The 16,763-nt window shown below is 37.5% G+C and overlaps 1 protein-coding gene across 2 annotated transcripts in view; it reads right to left on the bottom strand.

Annotated features, from left to right (window-relative positions):
- The window catches only part of CTNNA1 (catenin alpha 1), a 177,086-nt gene that overhangs the window by 138,485 nt on the left and 21,838 nt on the right, over positions 1 to 16,763 (bottom strand). For both annotated transcript variants that reach the window (XM_078450571.2, XM_078450572.2), the window contains exons 2-3: positions 8,037 to 8,143; positions 5,908 to 6,103 (exon numbers count right to left, since the gene is read on the bottom strand). In XM_078450571.2, the coding sequence (XP_078306697.1) occupies positions 5,908 to 6,103; positions 8,037 to 8,141 (301 nt within the window). In that variant the 5' untranslated portion in view covers positions 8,142 to 8,143. The remainder of the gene's footprint in view (positions 1 to 5,907; positions 6,104 to 8,036; positions 8,144 to 16,763) is intronic.

Consider the following 16,763-nt stretch of genomic DNA (forward strand, 5'->3'; position numbering starts at 1 on the left):
ATCCACTGAACCACTGTACTATCTTCGAAAATTCCTGTGATTCAAAATTAAAAGTTAAGAAAAATAAAATTAACCTGTTAATTGACTTTTTATTAGCGTAAATAAAGCAAACGGTGTAACAGATCTTTTTAATTTGACTGAAAACTGGTGTAGCAAAATCTTAATGGCTCTAAGAGAATATACTAATATTAGGTAATTCCCGTGGAGTTTTTAGAAGCATACAGTGCCTTAAATGATTCAAGCTACAGGAAAATAAAGTATAACAATTTTTCACATACTAGGTCCCTCATTTTTATCTATAAAGAAGACCAGCCATCTGCTCAGGCCAACCTGGCAGTTAACAACTGGCCCATTCTTCCTTTGGACTGTATGCAATAGCAGTCCCTTCTTTAACAGTTCCATCTCACCCCTCACCACTGTGATGATCTCCTGATTATTGGTCCTGCCTCCAGGCTCTCTCTCAACCATTTAACTCTTCTTGAACATAGCTGAGAGACTCATCTCCCGAAAACACCACTTTTCCTCATATTCTGTGTTGCCCAGATGGCAGAACTTCTTATAACAGGAAGAAAGCTAAAGAGACATATTTTAGTTTAATTTAAGAAGAAAAAGAGCTATAAAAATAAACACAAAGCAATGCTGGAAAAAGCTACTTCCAGAGGTAGCAAGTCCCATATCATTAGATATATTCAAGTATACTGGAACTGGAACCTGAACCTGTGAGCCCTATTCCAACCCTAGAGTTTGATTCCATATCATTTCCCTGAGAATTCTCCCTCCTTCACCTGGCATTCTAAACCACCCTCTAAAATCTAGCTGCAGGCTCTTTTCTTCTAATCTTTCCTAGAAGCACCCCTCTCCAGTCAGGGCTCTAACTGTTCCCCCATGCACATCTTGCTTAGTCTACTGGTTTTCTTAACTAGATGACTTTTTCCCCTTCCTCCTTTCACCTTTCAAGATCCAGTGCACCTTCAGCAAGATTTTCTAATCCCATGCTTACCCTACCAATTCCACTCCATTCCTTGCATACCACTAATGCTATTAATTTACTTTTTATGTCCAAGTGTCCTGATTATAAGCTCTGGGACAAAACAGGAAAACCAGTCTCCCGTGTGCTAGCAGACACTCTCTCTTCATCAGAAACCACCCAGCCCTTACCCCACTCTGGTTTCTCTGATTGGCTGTACAAGATTTTTCTCAGGAAATACACTAATGCCCAGTACACTAATCATTTATCTATTTGGCCCCTTTCCTGAGCACATTATCATCAGAAGCAGTACCTCAGCTTCTTTGAGCCTTCTCCTTTGACCACAAAGAAACGTCCAAGATGCAACAGTAAGTCTCTGATCTTGGCCTTTGAGATCCAACCGTGAATTGTAACTAAAGGATTTTTAAAAACTCTTCTAGTAGAAGCTATTCCTCATCACTCTACTTCCAACCTACCATCACTTGTCCTTTTTTTAAATGTCTGTCCTTTTTTTTTTTTTTATGTTTATTTTTGAGAGAGATAGATCTTGAGCAGGGGAGGGTCAGAGAGAGAGAAGGAGACACAGAATCTGAAGCTCCAGGCTCCCAGCTGTCAGCATAGAGCCTGAAGCAGGGCTCAAACTTATGAACTGCGAGATCATGACATGAGCTGAAGTCGGATGCTTAACTGGCCAAGCCACCCAGGCGCCCCTGTCTGCCCTTTTCAAACAAGTTGCATTTAGGCCTTTCCATCTCTGTCCCTTGGATATCACCTACCCAGATAAGAGCCCTCTTTTTCTTGTCAGAGCACTATTCAAGGATTCATAAAATACATTTAGATACTCTTTTTTAGGTATTGTTAAATATATATGTATACGTATGTATGAAGACTGACTGCTAATATGAGATTTCCTTTTGGGGAGCTGAAAATATTCTGTAATTAGATAATGGTAATGGCTGTACAAGTCTGTGAATATCCTAAAACCACAGATGCATGTACTTTAAAAGGATGAATTTTATGTTATGTGAATCATATCTCAATTTTTTCAAAGGTAAGATTCTCCAACCCTAACCCTGTGTTTACATTTGGCACTAGGAAGCATTTGGCACTGTAATTTTTGAGACAAGAGCCTTTTCTCACACACTTCTTGGAGAATATAGTCAATTATCTGTCCTACTGGAACCTGGAGAGGGAAGACAACCAATTATCTAATTACCACTGTGATAAGAGCTAGGAAGAAAAAGTATAAGATAAGAATGATATAATCAGCATGGTGCATGTAGGGGTGGAAAGGGTCCCAAAAAAAGAAAAGAGCACATTGAAGAGGTACACATGCCTCAGCCCACATAAGGTAGTTAGTTACTCAACAACTAGCTCAAGGTGACTGGCAGTAAAATGAAACCCCTAGATCACAAGAATTTGTATGGTATGCAATTGATAATTGGCTCCCATCTACCACAGGAGGCTCACATGTCCACTGCATTAGCCTTGAGGTAAAGTGGCCCTGGGTATGTATGTGAATATTTTACCTACTGACAGTGTTATTATGGTAAGGTTTTCATGTACTCACAAATGTTTGTGTTTATTATTCATGTAATCAGGGGCAAATACAAGAAGAAAATTAGGTTATGCTGAAAAACTGTATACATTCAAGCCTCTAGTTATTAATGATGATTGCAGAGAAAGCAAAGGGCTTATATAAACTCAAAACTATAGTAAGTTTAGCTTTGGGCTCCAAAGTGTTATAAATAAATACGTAAGTAATTTAAAAACAGTAAGGTCCTATCTTTAACAGTCTGTGAAAACCTTAGATATGAGGTCAGCTAACCAGAGCCTATGGGTTAAATCTAGCTCACCCTCTCTTTTTCTAAGTAAGTTTTATTGGAACACAGCCATGCCCATTTGTTTATATATTACCAACAGCCACTTTCCCAACACAAATGTAGAAGTGATTGTGTTAACAGAGACCTTATAGCCAGTAAAGTCTAAAATATTTACTACCTTAGCTCTTTACAAAAAAAATTTGCCAACTTGTACTAAACTAATGTAATTCACATTGATTCACAACAAAGAAATCTTCTTATACAACCTTTCACAATCAAGTGTTCCAGTGGATAAGCAACAAACTCAAAATGCAAAGAATTATATTCTAACTGTTAGTCAATCTGCTATGAAGTTCTAGATAAATCATAATTACTGTGTTTTCTATTAGCAGTAAAAGAGTAGTTAGGTTAGAGTTTTGTGTAAGTGCTCAGGACCACCTGGGAAAGGTGTTTGTATTATCTTTTGCTGTCTAACAAATACCCCCAAAATTTGATAGCTTAAAATAAATATTTATTATGCTGAGTCTTCTGAGGGTCAAGAATTTGGAGTTGGTCAGGGCTGCCATCTTTTAAAACCTGACTAATGCTGGAGGATCTGCTCCCAAGGCTGCTTACTCACATGCTTGGCAAACTGATACTAACAATTTCCCCCTAGACTGAATAATCCATGAGGAAGAGCCACACAGATACTATACTCTCTTTATGACTTAGTTTTGAAAGTATACAGTATCACTTCTACCATATTCTATCCTTTACAGAGGTGAAAGTATTTAAATCCAACATACATTCAAGAGTATCAAAGTCAGGCTCCACTTACTTAAGGGAGGGCTGTCAAAGAATGTGCAAACATATTAATGCCACTACATGGTTTCAAATGATGAGCAAACAGCTTCGACAACATAACCAGAAAGGTTTGGTTGATTAAAAATCTGCACTTAACCATTGTCATAACATGTACTTTGTTCTATTTATGACAGGAGAGAGGTTTCATACTACTTAAGATTCTTAAAAAAAATTAAAAAAAAAAAGTAAGTCAACAGATAAAAGCAAGGCACTTCAGCTTTTCATAACTGATGCAGTAATGATGATGGGAGACAGTTATATTTTTGTTTTAGTTTTAGCTTTTTTTTTTTTTTTGGCAAGGAGAAAAGGCAAGGAGAGAAGGCAAATTGTGGTGAATAGATCATGATGATAAATAATTGCAAAGTTGGACTAGAAAAGACAAGTACTTATAATTCAGAACAACATAAAAATTTTTCTCAGGTATAAATAAAAACAAGAAAACAGAAATTTAGATATACATTCAAAACTGTGGGGTATTTGGGGGGCAGGGGGCATGTATTATACCATGATTGCTACAAATTTACATCAGAGAAACTTCTGAAACAAGGAACACATATAGAACGAAATTACAAGTCATCTGTAACAATTAAATGTATTTTGAAAATAAATGTCTTAGTTACTAGACTCAATCAATATTTGGTAAAATTCATCTGATAATATTATTTTGAGGCAAAAAGGACTGAAGAACAAAACCTTCTCACAGAGGACAATGAAGTAACAGCCATCCTGATTTCCTGAACAAGAAGCTCAAAAATCATCCTGAACTAGACAATTCAACTGCTTTAAAATAAATTCATTCAAAGCCCACTCTAATGGATTGAATAGTGTCCCCCCAAAACTCATGTTCACCCATAACATATGAATGTGGCCTTATTTGCAAATAGGATATTTGCAGATATAACCAAGTTAAGATGAGAGCAAAACAGATTTAGGGGGGATCCTAATTCAGTGTTTGATATCCTTATAAAGAGGAAAACTTACACCCAGAAACACACAGGGAGAATGCCATGTGACATGGAAGGAAGAGGTTGGAGTGACAAGCCAACAAGCCAAGGAATGCCAAGCATTGCTGCTTCTCCAAGAAGCTAGGAGAAAACATGCAAAAGAGCCTTCCACTGAGCCCCCAAGAAAGAGTCACCCCTGCTGACACCTTGATTTCAGGTACCTGGCCTCCAGAACTGTGAACGAGTAAATTTCTGTTGTTCTCGGCCACCAAGTTTATAGTAATTTATGTTATGACAGCTGTAGATAACTAATACATCCACCCAGTTAGTAATATGGAATTTAAATAATCTCATCATTGGCAATATTAGAAACATTTATCTTCAGCCTGAAAATTAAAAAAACATTTAACATCCAAGGTTTTTAGTTTACAATTTCAGAACAATTGGAGATAGCATCTTCTTTTAATGCACTGCCCTTTTCTGGGTACTGTCACAGGGATGAATGTGTCCACTGTCAGCCACCAGTGAGATCCAGTAAGGTTCTCCCAAAGGCCAGTAAAACAACTGCACAGAGTAGGGTCTCAAGTCACCTTAGATGATATACAATTGCTCTACAAAAAACTGTCTTTGTTTAAGTCCTCCTGCTGGACCAGCAGTTTATCACACAACTACAAGGTTCAAGAATTTAAGGCTCCAGATATGAAGTCTTATCATACTTACAGCATAAAGACAAGTCATACTTGTCATAAAGACAAGTTTTTCTAGTAGGCACTACTGGTAAGCTGTGGGTTACAAATTTCACTTTTTATTAATTCTAAGTTTCCCAAAAGAGGATTCCTTTAAGCCAAGATTTGTTTTTATTTCAAACTCAAACCACTTCCAGTACGCATGGCTAATTTAACACACCAGCCTGAAAGAATGAGGCAACTTCTAGGGTATTTTCAGAATGGTTGCACATTTTTCCATTTTAGCACCTTTGTATCTTCAGCATGAACTAAAAACAGGTATTACATAGGATTAAAGGTAAGCTTCTACCCCATTTATTTCCTATTAAACTGTTGTTAGAACATTTCTTAAGACTCAACAATTACTTGGGAAACCCAAGAGAAGTCAATTCAGATACTCCAAATAAACTGTTCCTCTGTTAGCATCTTTCCTGATTAAAAATAAAGGCAGTACAACTTAATACATCTCCAATAATTTAATATTATAAGTTACTGAGGAATTCACAAGCATAACAATGAGAATACTGACCACAAAAGGTCACTTTCAAGGATTAATTTCCTAAAAAAGTCTGCCTCTCTCTATATTAAAAGCAATATTGACCTACCTTGTTTTCGAACATCTTCTACAGCAGCCACAAGCTCCTCCTTGAGAAATTGACTCTCCTTTGCAATTTTATCCCCCTTCTCCAAAAAATTCTCAGTTGCTTGTTCAACAGATGCAGCCAAAACATGGGCCTTCTTAGAACGGCCTCTCTTCTTATTTGAGGGCCCTTTACTATTGGTGTTTACCAGAGTTGTAACCTAAAAGTTTCATTTTTACAAATTAAACTGCAGTCATTTAAAATGAAAACAACAGAAAGACTACCATCTTTAAAGACAGGGAAAATAAATTATTCATTACAAAATGAAACATCACATTTATGAATTCCACTAAGCATTAACAAATAACACATACTCTCTCCGTATTTAAGAAATACTGAAATGACACTAAATTTAGGTCCTAAAATAATTTAGCTACCTCAATGTGCAAGATAAAAAATAATATTTTAATTTTTCAAACATGACAACTAGGTTTTTACTTTCATTTTACAAATTAAAAACTGATTAGAAACATGTTAGACATCTCTACATGTCATCAAGAAGCTCCAGGAAGAGGCGTGCCTAGGTGGCTCAGTAAGTTGAGGGTCCAACTCTTGATTTTGGCTCAGATCATGATCTCAGGGTTCATGGGAGCAAGCCTCACTATCTGTGCAGAGCCTGCTTGGGATTCTCGCTCTTCTACCTTCCCCCAGGGCATGCACATTCTCTCTCTCAAAAATAAAATAAACATTTAAAAAAGAAGTACTAGTAGTAGTTCCAGAAAGAGATTAACAATGAACTTACTAGCTTTACATGGAAGTCACATTTTCCAGTTTTCAACCTGTGCAAAATGTTTTAAGGTAACTTGCTTCTGAATTGTTTCACATTTTATTCATAAAACTCTCAGCAATTAATTAGTAAAAGCTCTTAAGAAAGAAAGGAAGGACTGTCCAAAGTAGCCTACTGCGATGATGGTTTAAGTCCCAGAATATTAACCATCATTAATATATATAATACCAGGGGCGCCTGGGTGGCTCAGTCAGTTGAGCGTCTGACTTTGGCTCAGGTCATGATCTCACAGTCTGTGGTTTTGAGCCCCGCATCGGGCTCCGTGCTGACAGCTCAGAGCCTGGAGCCTGTTTCAGATTCTGTGTCCCCCTCTCTCTCTGACCCTCCCCTGTTCATGCTCTGTCTCTCTCTGTCTCAAAAATAAATAAATGTTAATAAATAAATAAATATATACATACATATATATATATAAAATACCAGCTGATCTGTAGGTTGAAGATGACTAAACATTTGTTATTAGTGTAGATTGCCACACAAAAGAACTGCTGAGAGCTACAGTGGATGGGCTCCAAGAAAGTACCTATTCCTGAGTCTTACCATACACTTCTCCTACATGTATATTAAAATACATAAATACATATGTATATATACGTGTGTGTATATGTATTTTTTATACTAATTGCTAACAATTAATGAAAGATCATCACACAGTGATATTCGTATTTCTAACAGAACATAACCAAACCTACACCCTCAAATTACCAACTAATTGATCCTAGACAAAGAGAAGTTTGTTATTTATTTATTTGGGGGGCGGGGGGGGGGGGGGGACAGAAACAGAAAGAGAGGAAGAGAGTATCCCAAGAAGGCTCTGCACTGTTAGCACAGAGCCCGACTTGAGGCTCAAACTCATGAGCCATGAGATCATGACCTGAGCCAAAACCAAGAGTCATACACTTAACCAATTGAGCCACCCAGGCACCCTAAGCATGGGGAAGAGACTTCACAGTCAAGGGTCTATAGGCCATCTTTCTTGAATATAACCTGTAACTTTACAAGGAAAGAGTGATGCCAAGAAAATGTCTACAAAATACAAACATTTGGTAAGTTACATTACATACCACTAATCCCCGATTAATGCCAATAAGCCTCAATAAAATGGCAGTAACTATGCTCCTATAGGGTTAAAAGAATCCATGCATCAATATTTAAATAATTAGTGGTGCCAAATCATCTAAATACTACCAACTTAAACTCAACCACTCAAAATAAGGCTTTGAATTAAGTAACCACGCTCTGTGTTTGTTTCCCAGGACTACTACTATGGAACCATGTTACACCTATGTATTTGTTTGCAGATTTTTACCTGTGTAACAAGAGGCTCCAACAGTCTCTCAACTGCCAGAGTCCTGATCTCTAGACTTTTGGGGTCCCATTTGAAGTTTATGTTGCCTGCATGGACAGCAGTCATTTCTGAAAAAGAAACAAAAGGCCAAAGTGAGGCAAACATCAAACACAAACATGAAATATATAACAAATCTTCTACTTTTATAAAGGAGTTTTATAACAACAAAGCTACATTCACCACAAGAGGGGGAAAAATTCTTATTAGCCTGTACAAGAGGGCCCAGTAACTCTTGACCTCTTACACTTTCAGATGCCAAGTTTATAAACAGTAGAGGTACCACAAGAAGCACTTCCAAACACATAGAGCTTTTCCTTTTGGGCTTCTCTGGCACCAAGCCAGGTCTATTTCTAGTCTTTCCATAACAACTTAGAAGCAGGATGAAAAGCTAAAGTGAATGAAGGCCTGATTCTGATTTTTCATACTCCATAACACTTCTAGTGCAGTATTACCTAAAAGGTATAACTCCTTCATTTTTTGATGGATTCTTAAAGAACATCTTGTCTTACTCTATTAAAACATAATGCTTAAGTCTGCTGCCCTCTGCACCTACAGCTATTATCACTCATAGCCAGAAGAAATTTCGAGTCGCACTTAGTCAAATATCAATGTATCAGTGTCAAGGTAAACTTCCATTAGAGGCTTTAAGTCTAGGGGAAGACTTCAATGAAAACACCCAACAGTTAGTGACTGCCTGTATAAGTAGTGACTTAAAGGACGCCTGGGTGGGGGCGCCTGGGTGGCGCAGTCGGTTAAGCGTCCGACTTCAGCCAGGTCACGATCTCGCGGTCCGTGAGTTCGAGCCCCGCGTCAGGCTCTGGGCTGATGGCTCGGAGCCTGGAGCCTGTTTCCGATTCTGTGTCTCCCTCTCTCTCTGCCCCTCCCCCGTTCATGCTCTGTCTCTCTCTGTCCCAAAAATAAAAAATAAAAAAAAAAAAAAAAAAAGTTGAAAAAAAAAAAAAAAAAAAAAAAAAAGGACGCCTGGGTGGCTCAGTCAGTTGAGCGTCCGACTTCAGCTCATGTCATGATCTTGTGGTCTGTGGGTTTGAGCCTCACGTCAGGCTCTGTGATGTCAGTTCAGAGCCTGGAGCTTGCTTTGGATTCTGTGACTTCCTCTCTCTGCCCCTCCCCTCACGTTCTGTCTGTCTCTCAAAAAATGAATAAATGTTAAAAAAATTTTTTTTAAGTAGTGCCTTAAAGACAAAAGGAAAAAAGGTGAGGTACATAACTGAGGTAAACACAAATACAAACTTTCAGACAACCAACTTGATAGATATTTAAAACCCTAGAAGAGGGTGTTTTATGATCCAGAAATTCCATTTCCCGAATTTTATTCTAAAGAAAAAATTAAGGTGCATGGAAAAAGCTGGATACAATGATGTTCACAACAGCACTGCATACAATCATAATAAAGTACAAATTTCAAAGAGATCCCTGAATAAAGCACACAACCGATCACACAATACTGTCCCACTCTTAAAAACAATGTTTACAAAATTTAGAGGGAAAAAAACAAAAACACTGTTCTCGCTGCTCAGGTCTTTATTTCTATTAAATGCCACTTTCCATTAAAGGGAACCAAGACTCCTCCAAAAAAAAGCAGGGAGGGAAGTTATTCCAGCTCTGAGTTATCCTATTCTGCAGAAAGCAAAGAAGGGTACAAAGACTCACCTATCAAAACACAGAGGAAACAAAGGTTCCATTGGCAAATTTCTGACAAGTTGAGTATCAAAAAATATAATGACTACAACTGCCTGACTGATAGGCAGGCAGGCAGGAAGGTACATAAAAAGATATCCTATGACCATAAAGATCCTCTTAAGAAAAAGACAGTGGCAAGGGAATTTCTTTACCATGAAGGTAGAATAGAATTAGAAAATGACCATTTTGCAAACCCCAATGTAGTAACTGATTCAGGCAAAGATTATCAATGGATATTAACACCATTAAGTGAAAGGCTACTGGGGGAACAGGATACTTGTAAGGTGCCAAAGTATAACTTAACAGGTTACCAATTACAAGGGGCCAAGACATACCTTTACAAATTTGAGATCTAATGGGCACCCTCTTAAACAAATAACTAAACTTAGCATCGTTGATAATGAAACACTTAATATTATATGCTTCCCAATATGAAGATGTTTAAAGTACTCTGTATTTCCTATTAAGTACTCTTGATGGAAAAAAAAAAAAAAAAGCTTTAAATGTTTCTCAAGAGCCTCAGTGTGACTGAGCTGCAGTGTTACTGCAAAAATGTTTAACCAGAGTCTAATGAAGCCTCTATGTAGGAACTCAAAACCTTTTTCAATGCCATCAATCCTTCTGGCAGTCTAGTAAAACCTAAAGACCAACGTTATCCAATAGAAAAACAATGTAAGCCACCTGGTAATATTCAATTTTTTAGTAACAATATTAAAAGACTAAAAAGAGGGGTGCCTGGATGGCTCAGTCAGTTGAGCAGCCGAGTCTTGATTTCAGCTCAAGTCATGATCCCAGGGTTGTGGGATGGAGCCCCGCATCAGGCTCCGTGCTGAATGTGAAGCCTGCTTGGGATTTTCTCTCTCTCTTCTCCTCCCTCTCTCCCTCTGCCCCTCTCCCCCACTCTCGCTCTCTAAAATAAAAAAAAAAAAGGGGGGGGGCCTAAAAAGAAATGTGTGACTATACACAACATATCCAAAAAATATTTCAGCATATATTCAGTATTTTTTAAGTTATATTTTACATAAGTACTAAGTGGCCAAATATGGGATGTGTTTTACAGTCAGGGCACACTTAAAGTCAAACAAGACACACTTCACCTGTTCAAGACCCACCTGTAGCTAGTATTGGATTCTGTATTAGGTAGTTCAACTATAAGGCCCTTTCTTAGAATGTTTTTTCAAATGCCTAAAACACAATTCAAAGGATTACAAAGGAAACATACGTACTGAAATTTGGTTATCAAGATACTTTACAAACAAATGAATGAAACAGTAATATATGTGCTTCTCTATTAACATTAAATAAAACCTGGCAAGAAGTCTGATGACTACTTCAAAGTAATAATGAACATGCACTTGTTTTCATGGTATCATGTTATAATTACTACAGATATGAAAAGCACTGAGATTCCTACTGGTGATAAAGTTACAGGTTCAAATGAAAAGTAGTTTGTTATCTACATTAATAACAGAAGGAAATGTTAAATTCCTGTTAATAGTGAAAACAAAGACAAAATTTTTCCAATCCAAATGCACTGCAGGTTAAAAAACCCTAATCTATCCTATTTCAAGTTCATAAGAAACAAGTTTCTAGAGGATACAGAAGCATATTAAGCAACACCATAAGAAAACAAATGAATTCAGAATGTAGCATATTTTATAAGATAAAAGGCCCTTAATTCTTCAGAAAGTCAGTACTTGGAGGGAGAAGGTGAGAAGACTATTCTAGACAAATAGATTCAAGAGACATAAGAATCTCATGCAATACATGTATCCTGTCTGGACAACAGTTTGAAACAAACAGCTATTAAGACATTTGTAAGGAAAGTGGTAAATGTTTAACACTTATTAAATATTAGATGTTATTACAGAATTACTCCTCAATTTCACAGGTATGATAATGAAACTGTAGCTCTGTAGAAAACTGACTTTCTAGGAGATGCATGCTACAATATTTAGGGGGTGAAATATAAAGATGTCTGCAACTTTCAAATAGTTCAGCAAAAGTTAAAATATATACATAGAGAGATCAAGGAATTATGAAAAGACACTCATAACTATTAAACCTAGGTAGAGGATAGGTGTTTTCAGATTTATTATTTTATTTATTATTATTTTATAAGATATATGTATCTTTGTACACCTGAAATTTCTCATCTAAAAAAATGGGGGAAATGTTACAGAAGTTTATGAGAAAATGTTCAAAATATATATGATTGAAGATGATAAAGAGATTTCAAAACTATGTAATGTATAACTGCAGAAAGGAATAAAAATATCTAGATATATAAACCAAAATATTAACAATGGTGTTATCTCTAAGAGTTGGAGATAATGGGTAGTTTTAACATTCTCTGTGCTTAACTGTATTTTCTGATACTATAAAATTATACAGGCATTTAAAAAAGCTACTTTTATAATAAAAAAAAGCAGGATCTTTATTTTGTAATCTTTACATCTTTATGTAAGGACAATACCATCAAGAGGTATATTTACTCATCACTTAACCACTTTGAACTTCCTTCCTCATTTGTAAAATAAGACAATCATTACCTTCAGAGGATTTTTTGTGAAGATTAAACAGATTATGATCTGAGAGACCAGGTTAATATGAATAAAGGAGAAGGAAAAGTTCTTCCATACAATAAGAAACTAATAAATGTAGAAGAAATAATGTATTCAGAAAAAAAATCACCATTTACAAACCATCATAATAATAATTGATTCAGGGAAGAATCATCAGAGAATGCTAAACCAAGTGGCTGAAAGTTTTCTAAGAAATTGAATATTTACATAGTCTCATGCTAATTCCCAACAGATTATTTACTGATCACAAAGGGGGAGAGGGACAGAATAACTTTAAAATGGAAAAACCGGGGCGCCTGGGTGGCGCAGTCGGTTAAGCGTCCGACTTCAGCCAGGTCACGATCTCGCGGTCCGTGAGTTCGAGCCCCGCGTCAGGCTCTGGGCTGATGGCTCGGAGCCTGGAGCCTGTTTCCGATTCTGTGTCTCCCTCTCTCTCTGCCCCTCCCCCGTTCATGCTCTGTCTCTCTCTGTCCCAAAAATAAATAAAAAACGTTGAAAAAAAAAATTTTTAAAATAAATAAATAAATAAAATGGAAAAACCTGGCAGATACCACCTAACCAAGTGATCAAAATCAACATCTCCAATAGGACAAATTGACAACACATACCTCCTGACAGAATGCACTAAAGAAGGACACATTACTTTGCTATTTCCTTCCTAGCAAAACTAGCCCCAATCTTGTCATGAGGAAACATCAAACTCAAAGTGAGGGATACTCTACAAATTAATTGGCTACAGTCTTCAAAAATGTCATGGTCAGAAAAAAACAAAGATAGACTGAGAAATTCTTCCAGGTTAAAGGCGGCTAAAGAGACATGACAACTAAATGTAGTAACTCTGGAATGAAACTGTACTTGAAGGAAAAAAAAATTGAGACAAATGATAAAATCTGAGTAAGTTCTAAATTAGGTAATAGTGTATCAGTGTCAAATTTTCATATTTTCATCAATTATACTGTAGTTATGTCCTTGTCACATATAATGGGCATGATGTCTACAACTTACTCTCATCTCACTTGGTTCAGAAAAATATAATACACTAAATGTAAGTTACATACATAGAGAGGAATGGAAAGTGGGAGAATGGGAAGAAGGAAGAAAGAAGAAAGAGGAGACACAAGGAAGAGAGAAATGAAGGGAGAAGAGATGGAAACAGAGGGAGGGGTAGGAATAGAGGGGAGAAGGGAGGAGTAGAGAGGAAGGGAAGGGGAAGAAGGTGAGGTAAGAGGAGAGGAGAGAAGTAGGAGAGGATAAGAGAGGAAGACAGAGAGAAGAGGGAGAAGGATCTCTTGAAATGTGGCTACTATGGCTGAGGAATTGATTTAATTTTATTTCATTTTAATTAATTCAAACAACCACTAGTGACTACCTCATCAAACAGCACAGTTCTAGACTCTATGGAAAGCAACATCAACACCTAAATTCTATACATTAAAATGATGACCAGGACATGACAGAACTGCACCTGTCTGTGACAAGCCCACTCTTGACAACTTTAATATAAAAATGTTTGTGTCCTCTCCCATAAATGCATGCTTGAGGCACAACAGGTAGACATTTTAGAAATTTTTGAAAACATTAATGCAAGCATCATCTAACATTTCACAGATTTATATAAGCATCAAAACATCCTAGAATCACTGGAGATTGGATGCCAGAAGGAATCTGGATTTGTTTAATCTGGTAACACAGAACGCCAGTTTCCAGGAAATTTGTTTCAATGCAAGTGGGCAAATTTGCTCTACACACTTATGTCAGGCCTACACTTTGGTTTTTAAAGGTTATCTGCCCACAAAACTGATCAGCCCAAGTCAGTAAACCTTAGGAGATGGAGTGCTCTAGATTGCTAAAGGGCTGACAACAGCTAAAGCAAATGTCATCAAATGTCACAGATAAGACATTTCAGAAAGAATGATTTGCCCCGTAGACTCTGCATTCCTGTATCCTAGCATTCCACAGCCACTGCAACAACACAAATGAAACAGAAAACCTTTCAAGGGTAAGGGTAGTACAGGGAAGGTGCCAAGAAGTAAGTTAAGTGAAGCTAGTTTTCAAGTAGACAGGTGGTCACATTTGTGTTTTAATTATTAAACAAGTACAACAATATAACAATTCACTTTCCCAAAGAAATAACAGCCCCATTTTTTTGTTTTTAACGTTATATATATATTTTAATTGTTTAATGTTTATTTATTTTTGAGAGAGAGCAGGGGAGAAGGAGAGAGAAAGGGAGAAACAGAATCCAAAGTAGGCTCCAGGCTCTGAGCTTCTGAGCTGTCAGCAGAGAGCCCAGCGCGGGGCTTGAACTGGTGAACCTCAAGATCATGACCTGAGCCAAAGTTGGACACTTAACTGACTGAGTCACCCAGGCACCCCCTCCATTTTTTCTTGAAATAAAAAGTCTTGAAAAGAAGGCACCCAGGGAAGGGCAATTAGTCAAACCCCTACTGGGGAAAGCCACTAGGCCTGAGGACTTGGTAACTTTTGAAAACCAGCAAATCAAGGTCCAAACAGCACAAATGCACTCCTAAAGCTTTAGAATCCACAACTCGGGCCTTCATGAGCAAAAGAGGGGACGAAGATGAGAGCCCTGAGCTGAGAAAGAGGGTCTCAGGCCACCAGGAAGTTGCCAAAGAGAAGGAAGGCTGTTCCAGAGAAACCACAAAGAGGAAGCTGCCCAAGGTAAGCCTGTGAAGTTCAGACCGACCAAGTCAGGACAAAACACACACACACACACACACACACACACACAAAGGCTTCTCTGACACATGAAAAGAGCTAGCTTTAGCTTAGAGAAAAAACAAGAGTACCCCAAAAATCTGCACACTCGTTAGTAATAAAAACATTCTCAAAAAAAAAAAAAAAAAAAAGTCCTCTTGGTCTTTTCTGTTTCTAATTTTGATACTTTGGGATACAAAATAATTCCACTTTCTTCTTAACTTGAAAAAAAGGTAGAGTATAAGCACAATAATAAATTGCAAAAGATACCTGACCTCTCCAGGAGACAGAAGCCAGGAGAGGTAAATCCAGGCACTCTTTATCACGCAGATGTAGGGTTGGCAGATCATACGAATTTTTTCAAAAGACCCAGAGATGCACATATTTATGTGAAGTCTCACTAGTGTCAGCAACTCACTCAAAAATATTTTGCCACAGTGTGAGACAAACATGTCTTAGTAGTATGCTTGCTCTGTTGGTCCAGACTTTGCAAACAGTGAACAAGATTCTCCCCTGAAGTCCCTTCCAGTTCTATATTCCAGAACTCCACTTTCTATTAAGTAATGTCTCTGAGGAGGTCTCCAACCTCCCAATAAAAATTCACCAGACTCTGGCTGCTAAAAGTGTTAACGTAAAGGACTCAATCACTCACTCACGTTGAAAAACTTGAAATATACTGACACTTGAAAATTGAGAATCCAGGGGTGCCTGGGTAGCTCAGTCGGTTAAGCGGCCGACTTCGGCTCAGGTCACGATCTCGCGGTCCGTGGGTTCGAGCCCCGCGTCAGGCTCTGTGTTGACAGCTCAGAGCCTGGAGCCTGTTTCAGATTCTGTGTCCCCCTCTCTCTGACCCTCCCCCGTTCATGCTCTGTCTCTCTCTGTCTCAAAAATAAATAAACGTTAAAAAAAAAATTAAAAAAAGAAAAAAAAGAAAATTGAGAATCCATTCAGGGTGTTTTCAAGTCTTTCAATAACCGTGATGGAAGCAGAGTGCCTTGTGCAGCACCTTTAATCAAAGACCCTGCCAAAAGTGATGCCGAACATTATTAAACTATACTACAGAGCCAAGTTATGCTTCTGGTGACCCCAACCCAAAAAGGATTTCAGAAAGTACAAGTAGAGCATTTAAATCTAATGAGACTATGTTCTCTGGAAAGAACATGGCTTCTGGTACTAGCTTTGTCACTAACTTACTCTCTGACTTGGGCAAGTCCAGTTACCTTACTGGCTCCTCAGTTTTCTCACCTATAAAATAAAGGGGGTTGAATCCCAGGCTCCAAGTCCTTCCAGCACTGAAATTCTAGTATTTGTTTCATTTGCATTCTCTCAACAGCTTGTGAATTATTTTATTAAATGTAATTAATTTTTCCCAAGTTTAACCTATGGCTTTCCTAGCTATATTTTAAGTTTAAGGATGATAACTATGCTTATGCTTCTTTATATCTCCTAAGTTGCTGGCAAGCTGCTTTATGCAGAGCAGACACAGTATTAGTTGAAATGAATTTATGCAAACTGATTTTAAAATATTTACAAGCCTACCAAGACAAAGCTCCTGCCTTAATCTTTGTCATATCTTCTGCTTCTCTACAACTAATGGTATTATTTAGAGTAGCTAAACAAATAACTTTTAAACTGTTGGCAGTTTCTAGTTTTCCAATTAGCTTACAGAGCACTCCTTCACAAG

This window comes from Panthera onca, chromosome A1, assembly GCF_046562875.1.
Source record: "Panthera onca isolate mPanOnc1 chromosome A1, mPanOnc1 haplotype 2, whole genome shotgun sequence".
Lineage (NCBI taxonomy): Eukaryota > Metazoa > Chordata > Mammalia > Carnivora > Felidae > Panthera > Panthera onca.